Source organism: Meleagris gallopavo, chromosome 6 (genome assembly GCF_905368555.1).
Source record: "Meleagris gallopavo chromosome 6, MGAL_WU_HG_1.1, whole genome shotgun sequence".
Classification (NCBI taxonomy): Eukaryota; Metazoa; Chordata; class Aves; order Galliformes; family Phasianidae; genus Meleagris; species Meleagris gallopavo.
The window spans coordinates 42106034-42129479 of record NC_139409.1 but is presented as its reverse complement, the minus strand read 5'-3'; the positions used below and the strand labels follow the sequence as shown (position 1 = coordinate 42129479).

General features: G+C 43.0%; 2 protein-coding genes across 6 annotated transcripts in view; both read right to left on the bottom strand.

Moving 5' to 3' along the window:
• FYCO1 (FYVE and coiled-coil domain autophagy adaptor 1) overlaps positions 1–9903 on the bottom strand; it is a 35164-nt gene extending 25261 nt beyond the window's left edge. For 4 of the 5 annotated variants that reach the window (XM_085226490.1, XM_085226491.1, XM_085226492.1 and 1 more), the window contains exons 1-2: positions 9765–9903; positions 1276–1460 (exon numbers count right to left, since the gene is read on the bottom strand). In XM_085226490.1, the coding sequence (XP_085082616.1) occupies positions 1276–1330 (55 nt within the window). In that variant the 5' untranslated portion in view covers positions 1331–1460; positions 9765–9903. Of the gene's footprint in view, positions 1–1275; positions 1461–9109; positions 9248–9764 lie in introns of those variants that run through there. The other variant, XM_010712950.4, reaches the window with a different exon arrangement.
• Positions 9904–17489: 7586 nt separating this feature from the next.
• Positions 17490–22741, bottom strand: XCR1 (X-C motif chemokine receptor 1). Its single transcript, XM_031553964.2, has one exon. It carries the CDS (start codon positions 19328–19330, stop codon positions 18317–18319), a length of 1014 nt encoding a protein of 337 aa, XP_031409824.1. The 5' UTR covers positions 19331–22741; the 3' UTR covers positions 17490–18316.
• Between the last annotated feature and the right edge of the window lie 705 nt (positions 22742–23446).

Here is a 23446-nt window from a genome sequence, read left to right as displayed (position 1 = left end):
CTCTTCCTTACACTTACCAAAGAAGCAGTATCAGATAACTGCTAACTGGTTGTTCAGCAGAAGAAGGAAATACATTTTCACTGTCTCATGTGCACATTAAGGTTCTGCTATTGCCACATGCCAAACAGAATTCTGATTAGAAACAACAAAGCATGTAATCTGCTAAAGGGGATCAGTAAAACGAGAACAGTTGTTCAGTCAGCACATTTATCTTCTCCATGCAATATTCAGGAAGCTTCAGCTTGTGCTGCTTACAAAACACAAATGGGAAAAGAATGTACATAAAAATAAGCAAACAGCAACTCCTCTCACCTAAAACCTACTCCCATGAGAGGGTGAGGAAATCTCAAGTCAAAGCAAATTGCCGTGTCCTTGGATGCACTATTCCCCAAAGTGTACAATTCTCAGCACTAGAAATTAGTGATTTTGAATGTGCTCTCCACATGACTTTGTACTCCTTTTGGATGCCTGACTGAGCCTTAGCACCCAGTCCCATTAGATCCACTTTGCAAATTAAAATTTATTGTTAGCAAGCATGTAGATTTCCTTTTTATGCTACAGGAAGATTTTGATTCCCAGCTTTGGTGCATATTACACCTTATTTTTAATACATATGAAAAAGAAAAATATTCAGATCTTGGTATAGGCAGCTGATTAGGACAGAGACAGAGCAGAAAAACGGTTATGGATCTGCTTGCTGCCAATTTTGCCTATAGTAGAGCTGTAGAAAAATGAGATTGGCTACTGCTAGTGGAGGACAAAGCAAATGCACAGAAAGCATGTAGCTCTAGCTACATGGAGCAGATCCAGCTGTCCAGTACTCTCCCTCTGGATCTCCATTCCCACTTTGGGCTGCCCTTCTTGTTTTTTTAGCCCTCACATATGAGGAGCAACTCAACACCAGCTTTCCATCAAGGGATGGCATAAAAATCAGACCTCCTTTTCATTCTCACATGAAGTCTTATAACTTGGCTCTACTCATGCAAACGTGTTCTAGCTCACACCACGCAACAGAATAATTTTAATTTCACTTTTTTTTTTTTTTTTTGTAATTGTAAGGCTTATTTATAATCTTATTTAAATACGCAGAATTCCAGAATTTAGGATTTTGAAAAAGGTACAGCACCTCTTCCACAAAATATCAGTCGCAACTATAATGAGCACCTAGCATACCATGACTATGTTATTAAACTGCTGCACAGACGCACAATGCAATCAAAAACACAGCTGCTCTGTTACCTAAAACATGGAGGATGTTTCAGTATGGCAGTATACCTTGCAAGTCCCTGATAATTCGCTGCAGTTGGCTTTCACCAGTAGCTGCCTCCATCTTGAAAACCAAAGGGGCTCCCCTTCTGGGCTGTTAATCTTTTCTTCCATCTAGGTAACAACAGCAAAGTTCATATTCTTGATGATCATTGGACTGATGAAGATTATTCTTCTCTGAGAAACCTGCAATTCTGTAAAAAATGCAAGACTTTATCACCTCAAATGAGCAGAACATAGATGCTTTGGAATTTAAATCCCATTTAGGAATAAATTCTCAGAGTGTCAACTCTTTTTCAGGAACCTTCTCAATATTTCTTTCTAGATTTCACTTTCCTTTTCAGTTATTTCTGTTTCCACCTTTCAAAACTACCAAGCAAACCTCAGAGAGCAGTTTTCTCTCGTTGCAGTTACAACACAGTCCTATAGCTCAGATCAGGCTGGCATTTCACACAACTGATCTCGTGACCCTGAGGAAGGTTCTGATGACACGGGACTTTCCCTGCAAAAATCCTCTGCCTGACCTTCCCTACAGCCTGCAGAATTACAAGACACAACACCACTGCCATCACAGGGAACCTCCCAAGATGCAGAGCAGGCACAGATCAAGGTGTCCAAAAATGATACATCATGATCTTCTGGCATTGGAGAATGTTTTTTTTTAATTATAATAAGAGCTACTACTTGGGATGGTTTTATCAGGAGAAACAATCCTCATCCCTGCCTCAGAACCCACTGTTCCCGACATGCGTAAGAGGATACCACTTTATTTTAAGCTCTGCTACAGCATCCCTGGCTGGATAAAGATACCTTATGCATTAGAACATCCACTTCCCTTGTTCAAAACAATGATGAGTAAGTTATACCTAGCACTTGTAGAGAAATTTCGTTACTTAAAATAAATGAATTAAAAATCAACTAAAAGCCTCAAGCACTTTAGTAAAACAACCATGCCTGGTTACCCAACTTTTCAAACAATCACGGGAACAACCACTCCAAAAAGCCACCTGGGGATCTTACCAAGTATCATGTCTTCATAAGTTGTTCAGAATCCTACCTGCAATGGTACTGCCAAACTTTCAAGCGAGCACAACATCAGAAGTACTGAATCTTTAGAAAAATTGCAGGTAAACTTCTGTGGTTTTATTAGCATTCGAACTGAGCTATAATGAAATCAAGTTGCAATTAAAAGCTGAAAAGCTTTTGAAATATGAATGTGATTACATCAAGCGATCCTACTTCCTTTCTCATCTCTTTCTTTCACATCCAAATTAACTACATTGGCAGTGCTCAAGCAGGTCTCTGAATGGATCAAAAGAAACACTCTTCTGTGCTACCTAACATGGTGCTGTTTGGAAATGATGCGACTGTATTCTCTTCTTTTTGATACAAGGTAGAGGTGGCTCATAGCAAACCTTAAAGCCAACCTTGACAGAAGGTAGAAACCTTCAAAATACTAAGTTTTTCCACATGCAATCTAAACAGGACACCAAAAACAATTTTATCATATATACAATATTCCTATCTTGATTCTACTTAGAGATCATGTCAAGTATGCAATTTCCTGGCAACTTGCTGAGTTTAGGTAGCAATGAAAAAAGGCAAGAATAACAAACCCAGTGAGTCAACATTTCCTCTTCCAGTATCAGCCTTATCTGTTCAGTCTGACAACTGTTAGAGAAAGGAGCATAAGTAAGAAGAAAAGACTGCAACGTGGGTGATGGCAAACCAAAAGGTATGGCCAAATGCTCTCCATCACACAATGGGAGAAAAGAGCAAGGGCAAGAAGGAGTGTCTGGCTTGTCCTTCGTGAGGGTACTTTTCAGCCTGGGCTATTGCACAAGGAGAATGTGCCAACATTTTTCTAACTGCCTTCTTCTCTGCTAAACAGGGAGAAAGGTGCATCTCCTACCCATGGTCCTTCCAGAGATGTGCTTAGAAAACAACACATTCCACAGAAGGGTGCAGAGTTCTCACCTCCCATCAGCAAGGAAAGCTGACAATGTACCTTATCTTGTTTCCTGCTTCAAAATAGGAAGAGCATCTGTAAATACCTGGTCTAGTCCTTTTTGATCAGAGAACACTTTGCGCAGAATTGTTTAGGGCATAACCCTGTGGTCATCATCTCAGAAGACCAAGCATTTCCTATTCTATTTTTGTATGTCAGTAATTATCTGCCCCGTCAGAGCAGCATAATATACGTGTGAGGCACAAGTGACCTGCTTTGGGTCAAAAGCTTTTTAGGTGACGTATCACCACCTCTTACATAATAGCATCTGACTAAGGCCAAGGGCACTAACTTGCAGAACAGTGCTGGGTTGTAGAGGACTCAGAGGAGCTGCACCACGGAGCAGACACGGAGTATGGCAGGGAAGGGAAGAGAAGGTATGTCACTAGTCCCCTGGGCTGTGCTTGCTGATATCTGAGGATGGTTATTCTGTCTCCTGCCAGCTTAAGTATCCGTGTGGAGGTAATAATCTTCTTTGCAGAGGAGGATGTCCTGGAGATTAAGGAAAGAAGCAGAAAGGAAACAACCCACTCACAGGAAAAGATTTAGCTGAAGGGGAGAGGGACACAGAAGAAGCCACAAGCAAAACTTAATGACCACAATTAAATTGCTTAGTGGTGTAGCTAGTGGACCTACTTTTACTCTGATTTCTTGAAATCTCTCCTAGTATTACTGTGTGCATGTCTATATCTCCAGAAGCTACATTTTTTTTTTAATTCACTGGTCACTTTTATTCACTCTTGGCAGAAGATAGCAGTCTTCAAAATATTACTCACCTCCATGTGCACTCAAACCAAGAGGCTGGGAGGAACTGAGTAAGCAGAGTTTCTCTTCCCTGGCTAAGAGGCTGCCTGTTACTTTGGTTACAGCCTGACGTCAGAGAATCCCTACCTCAGTTGAGTTATTTTCAACATAATACCAAGAGCAGAGCTAACATGGAGGTCCTAGAGTAATCTAGATTAAAAGTAAATCAAATCTGCAAGACAAATTCATTGGAAACCAAACTCTACTACTCCCAACTTTTCAGGGAAATGTCTTATGCTAACTAATCATTCTGATCTAGCCATTCCAAACAAGGGCCCTTCATCACATCTCCCTTACAGAGATTGTCTTTACAGAGATCACAAGATCTTCAGTTATTTGGTGTCTGCAATTCTATACCTGTTACTCAGAAATACTGTATGAAACAAAACAGGAAAGTGCTGACACTGAGCCAAATTCTATGTCTATGAGTCACATTAATTTTAACTGTGTTATTCCCTTGTGTAATGCGTGCATGAATTGTCCCAGAAAAGCAAATACTGACCAATGATTGTGGGAATATATTCCAATGCCTCTGGAATATAACAGAGGAAAACAAACTACATGCAATGGCTATGAGATACACAGATTAAAGAACACAGCATAGAAATATCACAAAGACAAGAGAAGAACTGGGAAAAGAAAGTCTACTCCTCAGGACAGCAGTACTGTTGATTTAGGTTAGTAATTTCATTCCAGTAATTGCCTGGAAAAATTATTTTGATTTGCAAGAAATATGTAGTCCCAGTGGATTTCACTGTAGCTGAGCTGCTAGCTTTTCTCAGTTGATACTACACAGGCACCTGCACGCCCATCACGCTGAAGAGCTGTTTGCAGCAAAGAAGAGCCTGAGGTGAACTGCAAAACAGGCAGCATGACTCTGCTCTCAAGCACACATAAATGCAACTCAGCTGGGAAGCTCAACCCTTTGTGCTTCAGTACCACATAAAGATACGTGGCTGCTAAAAAGGCACGCTGGACTACATTGGATTGGATGACTAAAATCAAAAGGCAGGCAGAGCCTGAATGCCAGCTGAAGTTTCTGAGTTTTGAAATTAGGTTCCATTCTGAGAAGTGAAATTCTCTTTTTAAGTGAATCTTCCCCCTTCATTTTCTACACCAACAAACCTTCACCTTTCAATTAGAAAAATATGTTTTTTAGACAATATTTTATTATTTTTTACTTCTTCTAGTACTACAAACAGGCTGCAGGAGAATACACTGCAAACCTATGCTGGATTCCTGCTGCCACCATACATGAAAACCTTGTTCTGAAGTGTTTGGACATATAAACATATAGTAGTAACGAGCATCTTGAAGGAAATGCACATCCAGAAAAAAAAGTCACAGAGTATCAAAGCATAGCAGAAAGGAGTGATGAGGTGAAATACACAAAACCACTCATATTTTGCAAAGTAGTCAGGGCTCCTTACATTAAAGCCCAATTGTGGGTAGGCCCTCGCACTCCAAAGATATTTTCAGTTTACAACTCAAATTAATGGCATTCCTAAAATACTGTTTGCTGTCAGGACAGCCACCAGTGAATGATATGTATGATCTCTGTGCAAACACCATGCTATGGACAACTGACCTGCATTCCCTATTTTACTCCTTGTATTTGAGAATGGTTCTTAGAAAACAAACACACAAACAACACACCTGAGTTTACCAGTGGCATTAAAAGAACTCCATAAGACAGTACACTTTAACCCTTAGTAGGGAAAGCTAGCAACTATAGCAACTTCTTTTAACATTACACCTGCCAAATCAGGCCTCTAAGGCTTCATGTAACCCTGTGTAAAACATCACACCAACAAACAGGACGGATGTGTTAGGCCAGGGACAGTTTCCTAAGGTGGAGACTACAGTGTATTGCCTCTGATACTCCTCACACTGGTAACTGATGAGCAATGTGAATTCAAATGACTGCTTTCAGAAGCTACAAAACAAGGATGTGCTTGTGTTTATCTCACAAAGACAACTTGTTTCATGATGGGAGAAATCGGTTTTTTGAGGAAGCAGTCAGTTCATAAAGAGAAGAATGCTCCTCTGATAACAGGAATTGCACTAGTATCGCTTTCATACAAGCTCATCTGCCCTTTCTCTCCCTAAGGCATGTCACATCTCATCCCATGTCAGGAAAGCTATGCCATGCTGACGAGCACCCCTAAATTAACCATACCCATACCATGGCCTCTCCTCAGCTGCTCCAAACCTATTTCATGGGGAAATGCATCCCTCCCACCTCAACTGGTGAGCTGAAAAGACAAGTACCATTCAAAAGTGAAAAGATTTTTCCCCCTTTACAGTCGCATTCTTCCAAGCCACTCTTCCTCCCCATAACTCACCCAACTACTGAGATCTCTCTTACACATTCTTCAAGCCAGGCTCCACATGCTCAGATGCTACTCAGGGGAACATCACAAAGATACCTGTAGAATTAGAAAGAGTAGAGGACTTCCAGCTGCAGAGGAGTGCTAGTGATTCATGATGCTCAACTTGTTCACCATATAAGCCTGGAGCCTTCAAAAAAATCTCATTTTCAAGTCACCAAAGTTGGTCTCTGAGAAACGGATGCCATATTAACATCCTCAGCAAGCCTGGCCTGACCAACAGGGCTCAGACACCTCTCAGACTTTAGGAGTGTTAAAAACAGCAACGATCACATCACAACTCTGAACTGCCTCCATTCGAATGGGGGCTTGGCTCACCAGGATTTTTTACCTCGGTATCTACTGCTCCACGCTGTGCCTCCAAGCAGAGATTTCAGACGCACTTAAAAAGGCTGCCTCCAACTAATAGCTCTGGGAAGCGTGGCAGCTGGATGTTGAGAACAGTCCACATGTAGCACTCCACCTGTCCTCCATCCAGTCAACAGGAGCGGTAGCTCCTTAGGGCAACTCCTCACCTATGTAGTTCCCAGAGAATGAGCAACAAGCAATGCTAAAAATTACAGGTTTTGGACATGCAAATGCAGATCAAACAGGAGGTAAGCACATCAAGCAAAAACCAGGCTAAAACAATTGAGGCTGACTGGTTGCTGGGTGAATCATTCTACCCTTGGGCCAATAGCAAAGATTCCTGCCTTCTTTCCTCTGCAGCAGGAAACACTGAGCATTTCCTCTCTCCCCATTTTCTCCAGTTTCCCAGTTGTGGTCATCATTCTGGGGGAGAAGGAGGAACTGCAGTTACAAGCCCCAAAGACTTAGGAAGCCTTTGGAAGAGAAACCTGTAGAATACTGTAACCATCACACCTGCTGGGAACAGGCAGGCTCACAGATGCCAAGCCCAGAGGTGACAAGTTATTCAAGGAGAGACTGATCCAACCTGTTTACTTTCAAAATCTACGCTGGCTCGCAGCAGTAAAGAGACCTTTTATGGGTCCATCTTCCTTCCCAGTAGGAAATTAAATGTCATGGTGGACACATGTGCAGGCTAACAAACATCTCTGCTTAGGTCACTATTCCATCAGCAAATAAAGAATACTGTGATGGACTAAAATATCAAATTAACAAGAGAGTGTAACAGTAAAGGTGCTGTGCAGGTTTCACAGGGTTTCCGTGCATTATGAGGCTGAGAGTGTGTGCATGTCAATTCCCATTCCTTCTATCAGTGTTACAGAATGCAAAGCCTTCTGAGTATGTCTGAACAACAAACTTCAAATTACTACTAGTATGCCACTAATATGCCACTATTCAAGCAACCATCACTCTCTGGAGAAATTGGAATTGCTGCAGAAAAACATGAGAAGAAAACAGACTAGATTCAAACTGCTAAAAATATATATATTTGCATTGGCAAAACCAAACGAATATAAACGCAGTACGTAAAGATACAAAAATAACAACATGTAATAATAAAACCACTTAGGGTTCTTACAATCTCTTCTGGTTCAATAATCTAAACAATACCTAAAAAATACCAGAGGGCTCAATGTTCATTCCATGAAGGGCTAACTATAATTTCTAAAGCAAAACAAATAACAATCCAAGCTATAAATAATTTTCAGCACTGCCTTTCCTTCAGTCCTACAGAAATTTGGTAATTTCTGTAATTTTACAAACACTCTTTAAAATGTATTTTTAATAGTTTTCACTCCCCTCAGGTCTCAATCTCTCCCCTAGTCTTAGCAGAATGTGGCTAAGGGCATGAGGACAAATTCCCATTCCTTTTATGTAATGGTCTGACAGCAGAGAGAGGGACTGCAAATATAATAACCCCTTTCATTATTGTCAGGTGCTGTACAAAAGAGGCTCCTGTGTAAAAGAAAATCAGGCTTCATAACAAACTAACTGGCCCTTCAGAAGAAGTAGTGAAACCATGTTCACACAAAACACTGCTGTATATATGTACTAGGACAGGAGAAAAAAGGAAAACCAGCTTGCATGTTTTCCACCATAGGTAACGTAGATACGACTTTTGAACAGCAGTGCAGCCTGTCTTCTAAACACTAATGTTTGGAAACATTGTTTGGAACATCTGGAACATCTTCTAAATTTAAGCACACCCACAAGGATCCTTGGAAGACGTGAAGAAATTAATGCCCTTCACGCAATATCTGGAATGTACAACATGCACTGTTGTTGGAAGACAATGTGTTTTCTTGCTGCACTCCTGCTACATAACAATCAGAACTGACAACAAGAAAAACACCAACAGAAGACTCGTTGCCATGTTACTGGCAAGAACGAGTCCAGGCTCTACCCTGGATGTTTAACTGCAGTCTGCCTCCATCAGAGCTGAATAAAACCAAACAGCCACTTTCACTATTTAGAATGTGAAGGCAGAACGCCTGCTGCTCTTTCTCCTTTGTTTACACTTGGGAAGTAACTCGGTGCGCAGGGAGAGGCCGAGGAGGAGCGTGGCAGCTACAGCCGACCAACTCCGTACGCCAAACAAACCTTTGCGCCGACAAAAACCAGCCGACAGCCCACATAGCAAACAGGCAGCGCCCCACGTTCCTCGGCCGTCAGCTGGGGCAGCAGCGTGCCCACCAGCCCGCAAACTGCACAGCCTTTCTGCGCACTGACTCACCGGGCGCTCACGCCTTTCGCCAAAGCCTCGCTTATTCTCCTTGCCGCCTGTTGCACAACGTACAGGGAGGAGGGCCGGCTGCGATCCTGGCACCTGGTCCAGAGACAGACCCGTCCGGCAAAACTCCCCCTGTCATCCGACAGAGATTTGCCGACACAAGGGCGAGCGGGATTAGGGCCGGGCAAATATTTGCGTGTCAGCACTGCGCGCCCGGTGAGGCACCGCGCGGGCCGGTGTTTGGTTTCTATCCCGGCCCCGTGACTCTGCTCCTCCGGGAGCAGCGGTGCTCGGCCAGGGGAACGGCAGGGCCTGCTTGGGGGTGGCATTTAGGGGCGACGAGACGGAGGTGTTTACGCTGGAACGAATCACGGCTCGGAGGGTACGCCGACGGCACCCCGGGCAGCCGGGCCAGACTGCGGTCCCCGCCCGTACCGGGCCGCTCCGATGGCGGCGGGCCCGGCCGCCCTGCGCTCTCCCCGCCCCGGGGGCCCGCAGTACGGATCCCCCGTCCCCGCTGCTCCTCCCCCCGAAGCCGGGCCGCAGCCGCAACAAGTGGGAACCACCGAACTTTCTTCCCCTTCTCCGCGGCCACCGCCTCTCCCCGCCGGCCCCGCCGCCCCCCGCGTTCCCCCGGGCGGGGCCGTCCCGCCGGTACCTGCGCGGCGGCCGCCATGTCGCGGCAGGGCGCTGCGGGACGCTCCGGTGCCGCTGGCCGCTGGCCGCCCGCCGCCTACAGCTCCCGTGAGGCCGATGCGGTGCCTCCCCGGCGGGAGGACGGGCCGGGCCGGGCCGGGCCGGGCCAGGAGGCGGCCTGAGGGAGGCGACGGCGTGAAAATAAAGGGGGGAAGATGTGTTTGGGAATAAAATCGCTGCTCTCACATCGAGCTGAGGGATTGGGGTGGTTTTAGGGGTTTGTTTCTTGTACCCTGTTACTCTGTTCTTGGTGTTACACTCTGTTGCCAATCAGGAAATACAATTTGTTCATATAGTGCCCACTATCACTTCCAATACAGCTCAGTGTCACTTGTTTGTTTCGTTTTGCTTATGCATCAAGCACAGTTGAAGTGACTTTGAGAGCTGTGCTCAGTGAAGCCAGTATGTAGCACATTTCCCCTTTCTGTTCCAGTTGATGAAAAGAAAATACTTTTCCCACAGCTGTAAGACAGCGGTAGGGATCAACAGGGACTGATGAAGACAATGTATGGCAATCACAGAATAGAATCATAGAACCACAGAACCATTTAGACTGGAAGAGCCCTCTAAGACCCCCTTAGTCCAACACCAACCCACCCCACCATGCCCATGACCACGTCCCTCAGTGCCACATGCACACGGTTCTTCAGCACCTCCAGGGACGGTGACTGCACCACCTCCCTGGGCAGCCTGTGCCACTGCCTCACTGCTCTTTCTGAGAGTTCATCTAATTTCTAAGAGATGGGGAGAAAGCTGGTGTGAAAATGGAACATAAGATTCATTTCTAATGTGGGTTACTGGCAGTGTGCTCCACACCTCCCAGCTCAAGCTTGTCCTTCTACAAAGAAGCTACTTCCACTCTTTTTCTATCACACACACTACTCTCTGGAAAGACATTTCTTTCACAGTGTCTGAAGTCGACAACATTTTTGTATTTTAAGTATACTGGAAAACTGTGTTCATTTGTTTTTTCATCACCATTGCCTTGTTAAATAAACAATTTCAAATAAAACTTGTGACCAAGCAGTTTGTCATCAATTCTTGCTGCAATGCTTGTGACTATATTAATGTCATAAACTTCAGCTGTGGCAGCCATAAGATCAAAGCATCCTATTTTCAAGACTCCGAGGAAATGCACGTGGTGTCTAGTCACCGACACATCTCCATTGTCCGCATTTTTCTCATCTTCAACATAAGGATGATGAAGTGACCTTAAAGTTTTGGTGAATAGTCTTCACCTAAGGTATGATTTTGAATATCTGGCAAGCATTTTAATGTCCTCAAAAGTGCAGGCACAGGGCTACACGTGTTTTGGGCACATGACTCATAAAATGGCTTACATTGTTCTGACCAACCTTTAGGCTGACTTCTATTGGCATGCTTTGCTGCATCATGCAGTACACAACCAGGAAGCATCTGCCAAAAACAAATGGATGTTTTCCATTGATCTGTAGACAGCTGGGTGTCTTCCAAAAGTAACCTCAGATGCAAATAATGATAAATCAGATCCCAGATCCCAGGTAATTTCATTGCAGTGGAGGTTTTACACATTTTCAAAAAATCTTTTTGTGGTTTAATTTCTCACATATAATCAAGCACAATGGATTGTTCCTGCTTTTTAATGATGTAGTGGCAAGCTACTTTCAGAAGTATTTAATTATTGACATTTGTTATTGAAATATCATCTGCCTGAATAGATAAAAGTGTCTACAGAGAAAAACACATTACTTCCAGGTAAGTCTATAGCTGACCAACACTTCCTTAGAATTTTCTGTGTCTTCTAATTTCTTAGCAACAAAGGAGTTTCAAGATTTTTGCTTTTGGAAGCTTCCCTAGGGGGAAAAAAAAAAAGAAAAAAGAACTGTTCCATTTATGTTTTTCCTTGTTTTTATTTTGGGAAAATCTGTTATTAACTTCTTCATAAACTATGACAATTTGGATAGAAAGCATTACCAATGTCACCAGCCCAAGAAAGGTAATGCCAGGCACAGCAAACAGAAAGCCTTTGTTGGGAAAAATCTTTTGACTAGTTGACAGAACGTTACACGATTGCACATATATTCCATAAATGTATGTATTTCAATAGCTAAGGATCATGAAAAGATCATGGTGTATCCTTGAGATTCTGTTCAAGTGGCTGAACAGTAGGCAAAGATATAAAGGCTAAAATCAACCTCCAACGTTGGAAGCTGAGCTTAGGTCTAATGCTAGCTGCAGTCTTTTCACACAGAGTGATTCTTAAAATAAATTTTGAATAAGATTTTTTTTTTTTTGCATTTTGGTGGCACTAGAAGCCATTTCTGTACAAAGACTGAAAATAAATGTAGAAACCTTTCGTTTTAATGGTGATACATAAATTTGCACCAAGGTGCTCTTTATGTGGGAAGAGCTTCCCCTGTGGAGGCAAGCCAATTCACACCTCCTAGCTCATCAGAAAGTGTAATTATACACTGTCATCAGACAGGTCATACTGACAACAGTTTGGTGCCTCATTGAGTAGATAATATCTTTACTAAACTGTGTTAACTGAGCTCCAAAAGTAATAACCGGTGTTGGTTTTGCTTCCATTAGTCACCTGAGGTATTTTATGAGGGTAACGCTCCCAGCTTCCCTGATCACCCTCAGCAGATTAACATACCATTGTAGCTGGACTGAACAACAAGCTTCTGTTCATCATCAGAGACTTCTTGTGACTGCAGGGAGAAAGCTTTGGAGTACTTTTTTGCATTTGTTTGCATTCTGCTTTGCATTCTGGTTGGTCAAAGAGAAAATGATTGTTGATAGATATAAAAACAGAGACAAGCAAAACAAAATGAGTGGAGCTCTAGAAGACTCCTAGAAGCAGATCTGGCATATTGGATGAGTCGGCCGAGGGACTCAGAAGAATGCTCTACTTATATCAGTTCAGCTTCTGAGACTGATTGCTGTCTGAGCACACTGGAATTAGGAGCAACCACTGCTCAAAACAAGCTGTATTTCACAAAGTGAGGTATCAAGATTTAAAACTGAGTTGATGCTGCTTCAACTGAATCAGCAATGGTACGGAAGAGCCAGGACACAGACCCTGGGCTGTGCATTTTAAATGAACCAGAGTTTTGTGCACATTTATATGGATGTGTGGCACGTGGATAAAGAGCATACTTGGGTTTTGAACATTAAGAGCTGGTTAAGATGTCTGGAAGGCTGTAGCCATCAAGAAGAAACAGAACTTATAGTCAGGAAGAAGCACTGTTTGGAGGAATAAAACAAACTCAAAAGTATTTTGTGTTTGGTATCTCAAAAGTTCCTGAATATGGAGTAAGTATTCCACTCTCACCACTTTTCTCTATCATTTTCAGTTCCCTGCTTCACTCCAGGCAGGGTCTCCAGTCTTACTTACACTGCTCTTCTGATTCGAAACTGAAGATAATGTACATTCTTTGGACATTTACAAAGTCTAAAGCTTCAATTTAAAAATGCCCACGATCTGTCAGAAGGGGCTGTGTTCCTTTCAGACTTCTCCCTTGCATACAATACCTATTTAAGTTTTGCAGTAAAGCACACTGCTCCCATATGCGTCAGAGAGGGATTTCTTGTTTCTGTGTCCATGAATGAATCTTTCCAGGTGCTAAAAATTGCCATTTCCTCACCTACATACAAAAGTAAAATGAGATATTTAAGCTGCAGCATCTTTTTTTTGACAGGTATAATCTCCACTAGGAAATCAATCAATGTTTTGGACAAAAAACCTAATTTTTCAGTTCAAAGTTTCGCATTCAGTTCTGAATTCGCATTCAGAGAGGCTGAATTCTAGTCTGAAACAAACTTGCAGTAACTTTTATTTCATTTAACGTTTCTCCAGCAACAAATTATAAAATAGTAGAGTAGCTTATATTTAAGACAATCTCTGGAGGTCTGTAATCCAACTTCTTTCTCAGAACAGGTGTAATCAGAAGAGGTTGCTCAAGGCTGTGTACAGTAAACTTGAACACTTCCATGAGCAGTGATTCCACCACCTCTCTAAATCCTTTTTTCAGTATTTGACTACTCTTGTGGTAAAAAAATAAATGTTTATCCATAACCAGGATATACCATGTACCGGTCTATATTTATTGCTTCTGAATCCCACTGTTATGCACCTCCAAGAAGAATCTGGCTCCATCTTCTCAGTATCCTCCAGTCAGGAAGCTGCAGACACTGCTGTTCCCTGAGCCTGCTCTTCCCGAGGCCAGATGAACCCAGCTCCTTCAGCCTCTCTTCATCCATCATATGCTGCAATCTCTGGTTTGGTGGCTTCCTAGTCCAGATGCATCCTCACAGGTGCCAAAAAGAGGGGAATGATCACTTCTCTGGTTCTGCTGGCTATTCTCTTGCTAATACAGCCCAGGATGTGTCTGGCCTTCTTTCTTCAAGCATGTTTGTTGGATTATGTTTGAAGACTTCCAGATCCTTTTCTACAGAGCTGTTTTCCAGGCAACTGCCCACCCCAGCCTATGTTGTTATCCTATCTCAAATGCAAGCCTTTTCAAACAAAGTAAGAAATGAATAGTCAGCTCGCTTGAAAAACCCAAATAATTTTCTGTATGGCCTTTACTAGGTTCTATAGTCTTTCATCACTAACGCTCATATATGAAGGTGAAATGCAGAGAAAGATTTCTTGTGGCAGTCCCTTCCCATGGGGACTCATGCTGTGAGATGACTTCAAAGTTCATTGTATCCTAACGTGGATCAGATTCTTTACGTAAATGAATGGCTTGTGGCTAACTGACATTTGGTATGCGTAGGAGTGGGTGAGTTCATTTCAAGAAAACTCTGTACTGGTAAGTAAAATACTGATGGTTGTGTTTCTCATTTGTGATGATGGATAACTGCTCTTCATAGGTCATCTGTACGGGTACTTCTTACAGTTTGTTCTCATTTTGACCTGACAGCAAACTTGCACTGTTTTCCATTCTAATTTTTGCACTTGCTTTAGTTTTGCATCCTGAAGCACACATAGGTGTTTGATCAGTACAGCAAATACCAGTCAAGCTTTGAACTGGTTAACACAGAGCCCTCCTGTTTCAACATCAGATGAGTAAGAACATTTCAATTGCTGAGTAACCGTAAGGAGAAGACAAAACAGAATTTTATTTATGATTTTAATAACACTGTTGGTGCTTTCCAAATACTTAGTTATAGGAGGAGGCATCTTTGTTCCTGATCAAAATACTCCTTGCAATTAGCAGTGTGTGCCATGCTTTGTCCAGCACATTGCACCCATTTATGAGTGTAGTGTCTGACTCTTGCTCTGATTATGTTCAGAAGAAAAATTACAATTGATTTTACTAGGAGTGGGATTTCTTTTTAAAGGTGTGGATATCTTCTAATTTTATTTAAGAATATGCATTCACTATAGAAAGGATTAACTTTGTTACCTGCCTTACCCCTTAGCATGCTGGCAGATACAGGTTTCCACAGCTACACAAAAGCTTGGGAAACTTATGGTAGTGATGCTTAGTTTTGTGTGGACCTGCTGAAAAGAGACATGTAGGCTGAGAAAAACAGCCAGCTGAGAGCTTGCAGGAGAAGCTGATTGTTCTCCCATTCCATGGGGTTAAGCTTTATATAGACTTAATCAGAGCAGGAAGAGCATGTCCACTGAACTGTCACTTCCAATTAAGATTAGAGGTGCCATCCTGCATAAAGGCCCTCCTGGCACTGTACAAGTCATAGTACCACGTGCCAGATGTAAGAGTGCAACCACCCAATCCGATCATATTCCCTTCCCTAAAACAGACTGTAGTTTCTAAAAGCAATTAATTTCACCTTTTTCACTTCATAAAGTTCTTTCTCTCAGTTCTTCATTTGCTCAAGCCAAATAATAGTTGATTTATCCAGTGAAATTAAAAATTCAAAGTCCTCTGCTCATTACAGTTTACCCAGAGCAGTGTGTATTTTCCATGTTCCTGGAAGTGCCGGAACAAAAGATTTTTCAGGTAAGTCTGTAATGAGAATCTTGAGCTGCCAATCCCTAGACATGCACTAAGACTATCCTATGGTTTCAGTAATATGCATATAAATAAAGACAGAAGCTACACCAAAGCATTTTCTCTTTACAACAGATATAGCTCCAAGAGCTTGCATGTCTTGATGTCCAGTAGCAGAATTTGAGGAGAGCAGTGCCGCCCATAGCATAGGGGAATTGCTTTGGACTATTTAAATAAACTGGATTTGTAGACTTCTGTGGGACTGAGCAGGGTGCATATGGTGTTGCTGAGGCTGTTGCCCAGTATCATTGGAAGGCGCTGTCTGTTACCTAAGAAAGATTGAGGTGATTGGTGGGGGGTTGTCACTGATGGTTTCAAAAAGGCAACTGGCTTGCCCAATATGGGATAGTTAGTCTTACCCCTGTGCCCCAGTATAGGAATGAACTCTTTGGGAAGTCATAACCACACAGATGTGGACAAAAATGTTTGAAAACAGCCAGCACAGACTTACCAAGAAAAAATGATGCCTGACTCACCTGAATGTCTTCTACAGTGACATACCTGACTCCAGAGTTGAGAGGAACAAAGTGCATTTACCTGGTCATTTACCTGGACTTCTGCAAAGCTTTCGATAAAGTACCCCACACTATCCTTTTTGCCAGACTGGGGAGATACAGACTGAATGGGTAGACTAAAAAGTAGAAGACAAACTGACTATCAGACTGAAAAGGTAGAAGGCAATGGTTTGAAATCTTCATGCGTGGCTGGTTATGAGTGGCAGGCCTCAGGGAGGTGTTTAGTGGGAAAGGTTGCACTTTTAGCAAGTTCATGGATGACATCAAATAAAAGGGAGCAGTTCGGACAATGAGTTGCAGGGCTGCCATGCATGGAGACCTCAAAAAACTGGAGGAACAGAAGCCCTGGAAGTTCACCATCGGCAATGCAAAGTCCTGCATTTCGGATGCCCTAACTCCCTGCAACAGTCTGGACAGTGAGCCTCTTTATTAGAGATGAACTTTGCTGGAAAAGATCTGGTATTTCAAGTGGACAACTAGTTGAACAAAGCATAGTGAAGTGCCCTTGCAGTGGTGAAGTCTTACAATGTACAGTCCCGTAGGTTGAGGGAAACCATTACTCCCCTCTACTTGATGCTCAGGTAGTCACAAGTGCCGTATCAAATCCAGTCTGCAGCCTTCAATACGAGAGAGACATTGACTGAAGTGAGTCCAGTGGAAGGTGATGAAGACAGCTAGGGTGCTGAAGCACATGATGGATAAGAAGACTAGATTGGCTGGGGCTTATTTAGGCTCAGAAAGAAAACAAGGCTCAGAGGAGAACTGATTGTTATCTTTGTATCTGCAATGGAAAGACAGAGAACAATGATCCAGCTCTATTCAGAAGAGTGCATTTAAAGGACAAGAGAAAGATGCACTGGGTTACAGTAAAGGAAATTTTGTTCATGTAGAAGGAAAAAAAAAAAAAGGCACCATGAGAACTGTTAAGCACTGGGACAGGAAGCCCGAAAAGTATTATGCAGTCTTCATTCTTGGAGATTTTCAGAGTTTCACCAGACAAGGCCCTGAGCAGCCTCATCAAACAGCAAAGGTAGAGCTGCTGTGAGCAGGGTGGGTGACTGGCAGAAGTCTCTTCCAAAATAAATGAATTTATGAAAATACACAATTACTTTTGCAATTGAAAATACTTCAGCTCTCATAGGTAGTTCTCAAAGGCAGAAAACAAAAGTAACAATGTAATATTCCTTTGAATTTCTGAACATTTATTAGTACCACTTTATTATACCAGTAGGAGAAATCTCTACATGAGTTACTTTTGGTTATGATTGACAACAGTATGATTGGATAATATTTCACGTCACCTGTACATGTTTAGATATATGGTAACATATGCTTAAGCTACAAGCAGACTTAAATAACTTGTTAAAAACTGAGCAGGTCAGGACTATTTAAATATTTTTGACTTTTTTTTTCATAAGCATTTATAAGGTGTTCACATACCTCAGAATATAGGTATCTATAGTATATAGACAGGTGTGAAGCAGGTCAAAAAACAAAGCTTTTTTACACTTGTTGGCTTTATATATATTTGCCTATCAATAGATCGAAGAACATTTGCATGCAGAGAAAATCAGTGAGTTCAGCACTAACAAATACTGTGAAGCATTAACGCTACAGAAGTACTTAAGTGTCCATGCTAGAAACAATATGAATATTTAAAATCAGGCAAGAAAGAAATGTGCACCACTATTCACGTTAAGACCTGAAGTTTTAATTCCCAAAGAAAAAAGGAAGCATTCTTTTTTCTTTTTCTAAAGAAAACCATGAATGAGAAAAAGTATCACTGTGCCAAAAAGCATAAAGGTAAGAGTCACTTCTTGGTTTCTCCATCCTCCTGCAAATATACTTCTAATCATTTCCCATACACAATATGTTTGCAAAGACAAAATTTGCCACTTTCTCAGGGAAGGGACTTTAGGAATTGGAGATCATGCATGGCCTTTAAAATCTGAAAGTTCATCTGAGACTAGTGCTAATAGTTTGGTCTCCCTTCAGTAGATGGACCCATCTTCATAGTGGAATCTGCCTTGAGAGCCGATCCGGGGACTGGAGACTTCATCGCCACAGGGTAAATACTCTCTGCATAAACGAAACAAATGCCTCTTGAACTTGACTCCAGCAAATACATAGAGCACGGGATTGAGGCAGCAGTGGGAGAAAGCAATTTTACGGCTGATGTGAAAGGCGAAGACAGTGTCCTGTCTATACTGGCATGTAGGTGATGGAAGAGTAATCAGAAAGCTGAGGATGTTGTAAGGTGCCCAGCTCAGGAAGAAAGCCACGACAATAACAAGGATGAGTTTCACAGTTCTGTGCTTTCTGCGAGATCTTGTTCCAAGCAAAATTATCAGTATATTGATGTAACAGAATATGATAATCCCGAAGGAAATCAGGAAGAGTATGTTTCTCAGATAAACGTCCACTTTTTTCCATTTCCACTCATCATAATCACACTTACTGCCCTCTTCCAACGTTTCTTTCACTGTGGTCTGAAGCATCTCAGGAACTACAATTAAAATGCTGCAAGTCCAAGCACACAAGCACACTAGAGAACCACAGCGCTGTGTCTGGGATCTCAGAGTGGAAAGAGGGTTCGCAACAGACAAGTACCGTAAAATAGTCATGAGAGTTAGAAAGAAAACACCACTGTAGTAGCCAATGGAGAAAATGGCATTCGTTGCCTTGCAGAGGAACTCACCAAAAATCCACCCGAAGGTCTGTTCCACTGCCCAGAATGGCAGCATGCATGAGAAGACTAAGTCAGAGAGACAAAGATTCATGATGAACATGTTTGTTAAAGATGTAAGGTTTTCATATTTGAATAGGATCCATAACACCAGAGTGTTTCCTAGCAGGCTGAGCAAAAATGCCAGAGTATAGAGAAAAGTAGTGAAATGGGTGTAAAATGTAAAATAGTTTCCCATTTCGCAGACATTGCTTTCATTAAGAAAGTAAACAAAAGAGTAATTTTCATCCCAACCAGATGAATACTGTTCTTCATCCATTTGTCTCTGCAAACTCCAGCAGCTACCTCCAAGAACCACAGGAGTCAAAATGTCTGTGAAAAGTAATAAGAAAACAAAACTCCCATTCTGGATGCTTCTGTTTTAAGAGAAGAAAAGAAGTAGTGAAACTATCTTATTTATCCTATTTTTGGGAAAGAACAGAGTCGTTTCCTCTTATGACTAGAGCACGAACAGGTAGATCCTAAAGATTTACCCTCAAAACAACATCAATATATTTAATAATTAAAACAGGTGCTATGATACTAATTGTTAAACTTTTACAATATGAATACTTTTTTTTTTTTTTAATGTAAGTACCTCGGGTGCCAAAACTTTCAGATTTGCTACTGTTTTTTAGGTTGTCTGGAATGGTACAGGCCAGCTGATACTGCCTAACAGCTTCACCTGCCTGACAATCTGATTGCAGGTAGGAATGTAATCTCAGCTCAATGGTAGAAATTGGCCAACACTATCAAAAGTTACTGGGACTTGAAGGATGAATGAGATTCAGTCAGGTGAACATACAAGGGTAGCATGGCCACAATGGCCTTATTTATTCATGAATTTGGGCTAGAAATAGATATAGAAATAGGCATAGAAAAATTAATAGTGGTGCCAACCAATGGTCCAAAGCCTAAATTAAAATTGTATCAGTTGAAGGCTTACCTGCAAGCATAGCGTTTGAATTTACTGTGTCATGTTCTAGGCTTGTCAGTTTAAGAAAGACAGGGATCTTCTAGAGAGAGTCCAGTGGAGGGCCATAGGGATGATTGGAGGCATGGAATATCTCTCTTATGAGGAAAGGCTGAGAGACCTGGGGCTGTTCAGCCTGGAGGAGAGAAGGCTGAGGCAGGATCTCATTAATGCTTGTAAATATCTAAAAGGTGGGAGTCAAGTCGATGAGGCCAGGCTTTTTTCAATGGTGTGCAGCAAATAGGACCAGGGGCAATGGGTACAATCTGGAACACAGGGACTTCCATACAAACACAAGGAAGAACTTAGTTACAGTGAGGTTGACAGAGCACTGCCAAGAGATGTTGTGGAGTCTCCTTCTCTGGAGATATTCAAGACCTGTCTGAATGCTTTCCTGTGTAACCCCCTATAGGGAACCTGCAGGGGTTGGACTCCACAGTTCTCCACAGGTCCACAGGTCCCTTCCACAGGTCCCTTCCAACCCGTACGATTCTGTGAATCCCAATTTGACTGAAGCTGGTGAGAGACCTGCCGCTAACTTATTTGGAAGTGCAGTCACAAGAAAGAAACTTAATGATTCAGGCCAAAGTTGTGTTGGTACCATTTTCACTTTTGGGTTATGGAAAGTGGAATCTGCCTGCTATGATCAGGAAAAGACTGAAAGGTTTTGCCTGCACCAGGAAATGGGAGCAGGGAGCGCTGCTGGCTACCCGAAGCTGATGCTGTTGTGCTGGTGGGTGGCTAAGGTCAACCAGGGCTGACAGCACCAGAGACAGTCTCTACTCAGGTACGGGGCTGTCCGGTTCTGGAGGCGACACGCGGTGTTTGGTAGCAAGAGGCCCATGGCAGCGAGCAGGCCCGCCACATCTGCCACCACAGGCGCTGTCATGGCGGGAATCTGAGCCTGCGATACTCCGGCGGTGCCGTGCTGCCATCTTGAGGCACGCAAGACGTCCGAGCCCGTCAGCCTATCCTTTACTTGGCATTACAGATAGCATTTCTGCGTTGCATTGACTACAGCAGCCACGTCCCGCCCGCGGCCAGTCCCAGCCCGCCCTGCGGCCGCCTCCTGGCCCGCGCCGTCGTGCTGCCTGGCCCGGCTCCGCAACTGCGCTGTGCGATCCGCCCTGCCCGGGCTGACAGCGGGGCACGGGGAGATCGCAGAGCAGGGCTAACTCAAGTGATGGCAAATACCACCATGGTGGTAGTGCTGTGATGGAAGTCAGTGGGTAACGGCACTGCTGGCTGGGAGATGATGCACTCTGTGTACTGTTCATCTCCCTGCACAATGTCCTCATGGCCGTCCTGTGCAGTGTGCAGCTGGCTCTCAGCCTCACCCAGTGCTGGATGCAGCCAAGGCAGGATGTACGGCTGCATGGAGTCACATAGGCAACATCCTGGGAGAAGCATTCAGCAAAACATTCAGCGTTTCTTTTGCTTTTGGGCAGAAGGTTCTAGTTTTCCAGAAATTGTTTTTTTCAGATGAACTGATCTTTGTCATGGAGCATCACAGGAAAAAAAAAGTCAGAAAGAAATGTGGAAGTGTTATTATTAGAGGCCCCTAATTCAGTTTTGTTTTTCTCTAATAATTCAGTGAGACTTCTTCTGTCAGCTGGAGATACATATTCTTCATTATTATTATTATTTTTTTTTCAAGCACAGAGACATGCAAGACAGCTCCCTCAGAAAGGGTTACTGGCATTTACACTGAAAAAGTGAAAAGGTTAAGCTCATCTACATCAGAAATGATGAATATCACTGTTAGGAGGATATGAAGGAGGAATGATATCCCTGTTAGGAGTGGGAAATGCAGCAGAGAGACTTGCAAAGAAGTCCCTTACTACTATGCAGTAATGATGGGAGCTACCTATGGAGCATCTCGGAGTCACTTTATTCAACCTCTTGCTAGAGCTTCTGAGCTTCATAGCTTGTTCTCCAGGTTTCTCCCCATAAAAATCACAGCCTTTTTTCCATGAGAAGTCAGCAGAACTTCTGTTGGCCAGTTCAGTTCTACACAACCCCAAGAGGCCTAGTTGAGCAAAAAAAAAAATCCAAAACAACATTACCCAATCTTTAAAGGAGAATCTGTGCTGGAGTTGGGGTTGTTTTCTGAGGCTGTTGCTCACATCTATGCCCCATGGGTTTCACGAGGCAGGTGACATGCATACTGTAAACTCAACTCCTGATCAGCCTCATGTTGCCCTTGAGTTCTGCCTCTCAGTCCTGATCATCAGCCTTGTGGAAACCCATGTCTGGGCAGGCATAAACATCTCAGATAAAGAGCCAGGATGTGGCTTCCAAAATTTATACATATGTTCACATTTACATGCCAGGTTCCATTACAGTCAGGGCAGGGACAGGCCATGGTATGCACGTGTACACACAGAACAAGTGCTTGAGGGATTTGCTGTGCAAAAAATGACGTTTGTTAGCTGCAGCTGAAGGGCTATCACTACACTGCTGAAGCAGCAGCCTTCCCCTCATCCAAAGTGGCCAACATTTTTTTGTTACAATGAGGAAGAGGTTGTGATCTTTTCTTCTCTCTCCAACGTCTCCTTTTCCAAAAGATGGAAACACACCCTGGAACCCTTTATTACAGTTTTGCAGTAGTTTCCTCTCTTCTAGAGTTTGAGGGTGGGGGAATATCTGGCATTTGCATTCTCACACTGCCTTTAAGTGGGTTGCTGTCTTTACTTCTGTCCCAAGCCAAGCTTCTGGGCTGAATCATAGAATTGTAGAACCAATTATTAGATACGGCTGCCCAGGGCCCCATCCAACCTGGCCTTAAACGCCTCCAGGAACTGGGCATCCACAGCTTCTCTCGGCAGCCTGAGCCAGTGCCTCACCACCCTCTGAGTAAAGAATTTCCTCCTAACATCTAGCTCAAATCTCCCCTCTTTTAGTTTAAAACTATTCCTCCTTGTCGTACCACTTTCAGACCATGTAAAATGTCAGTTTGCCTCCTGCTTGTAAGTTCCCTTCAAGTACTGAAAGACTTCAATGAGGCCTCACAGGAGGGCCTTCTCTTCTCCAATCTGAACAAGCCCAATTTCCTCAACCTTTCTTCATAGGAGAGCTATTCCAGCCCTCCAGTCATCTTAGTGGCCCTCCTCTGACCTGCTTCAACAACTCCACGTCTTTGTTGGAAGGCGAGAAGGGAGATCATGAAACAAAAGTGTCTTGGTGAGTGGCCTACCAGATGAGCTGGATTTTAGTGAGCCATCCTGGGGCACCTCAGTCCTTCCCACCACATGGCCAGTTTGCAGGACATTTATGATGGAAATGGCACGTTGAGTCCAGGACTCTCTGCTCAGCAGATTTCATGGACATTTGTAAGGACATTTGTAAGCTGAGTGCTTGGGCAGAAGCAGTCTTGGCCAAAGAGGCTGCATGGTATTGAAGATGGTTAGCATGCAGACTGCT

What these genes read in the sequence shown, in the direction of transcription:
- XCR1 (XM_031553964.2), bottom strand. Translation starts at nt 19,330, where the DNA reads ATGGATGAAGAACAGTATTCATCTGGTTGGGATGAAAATTACTCTTTT.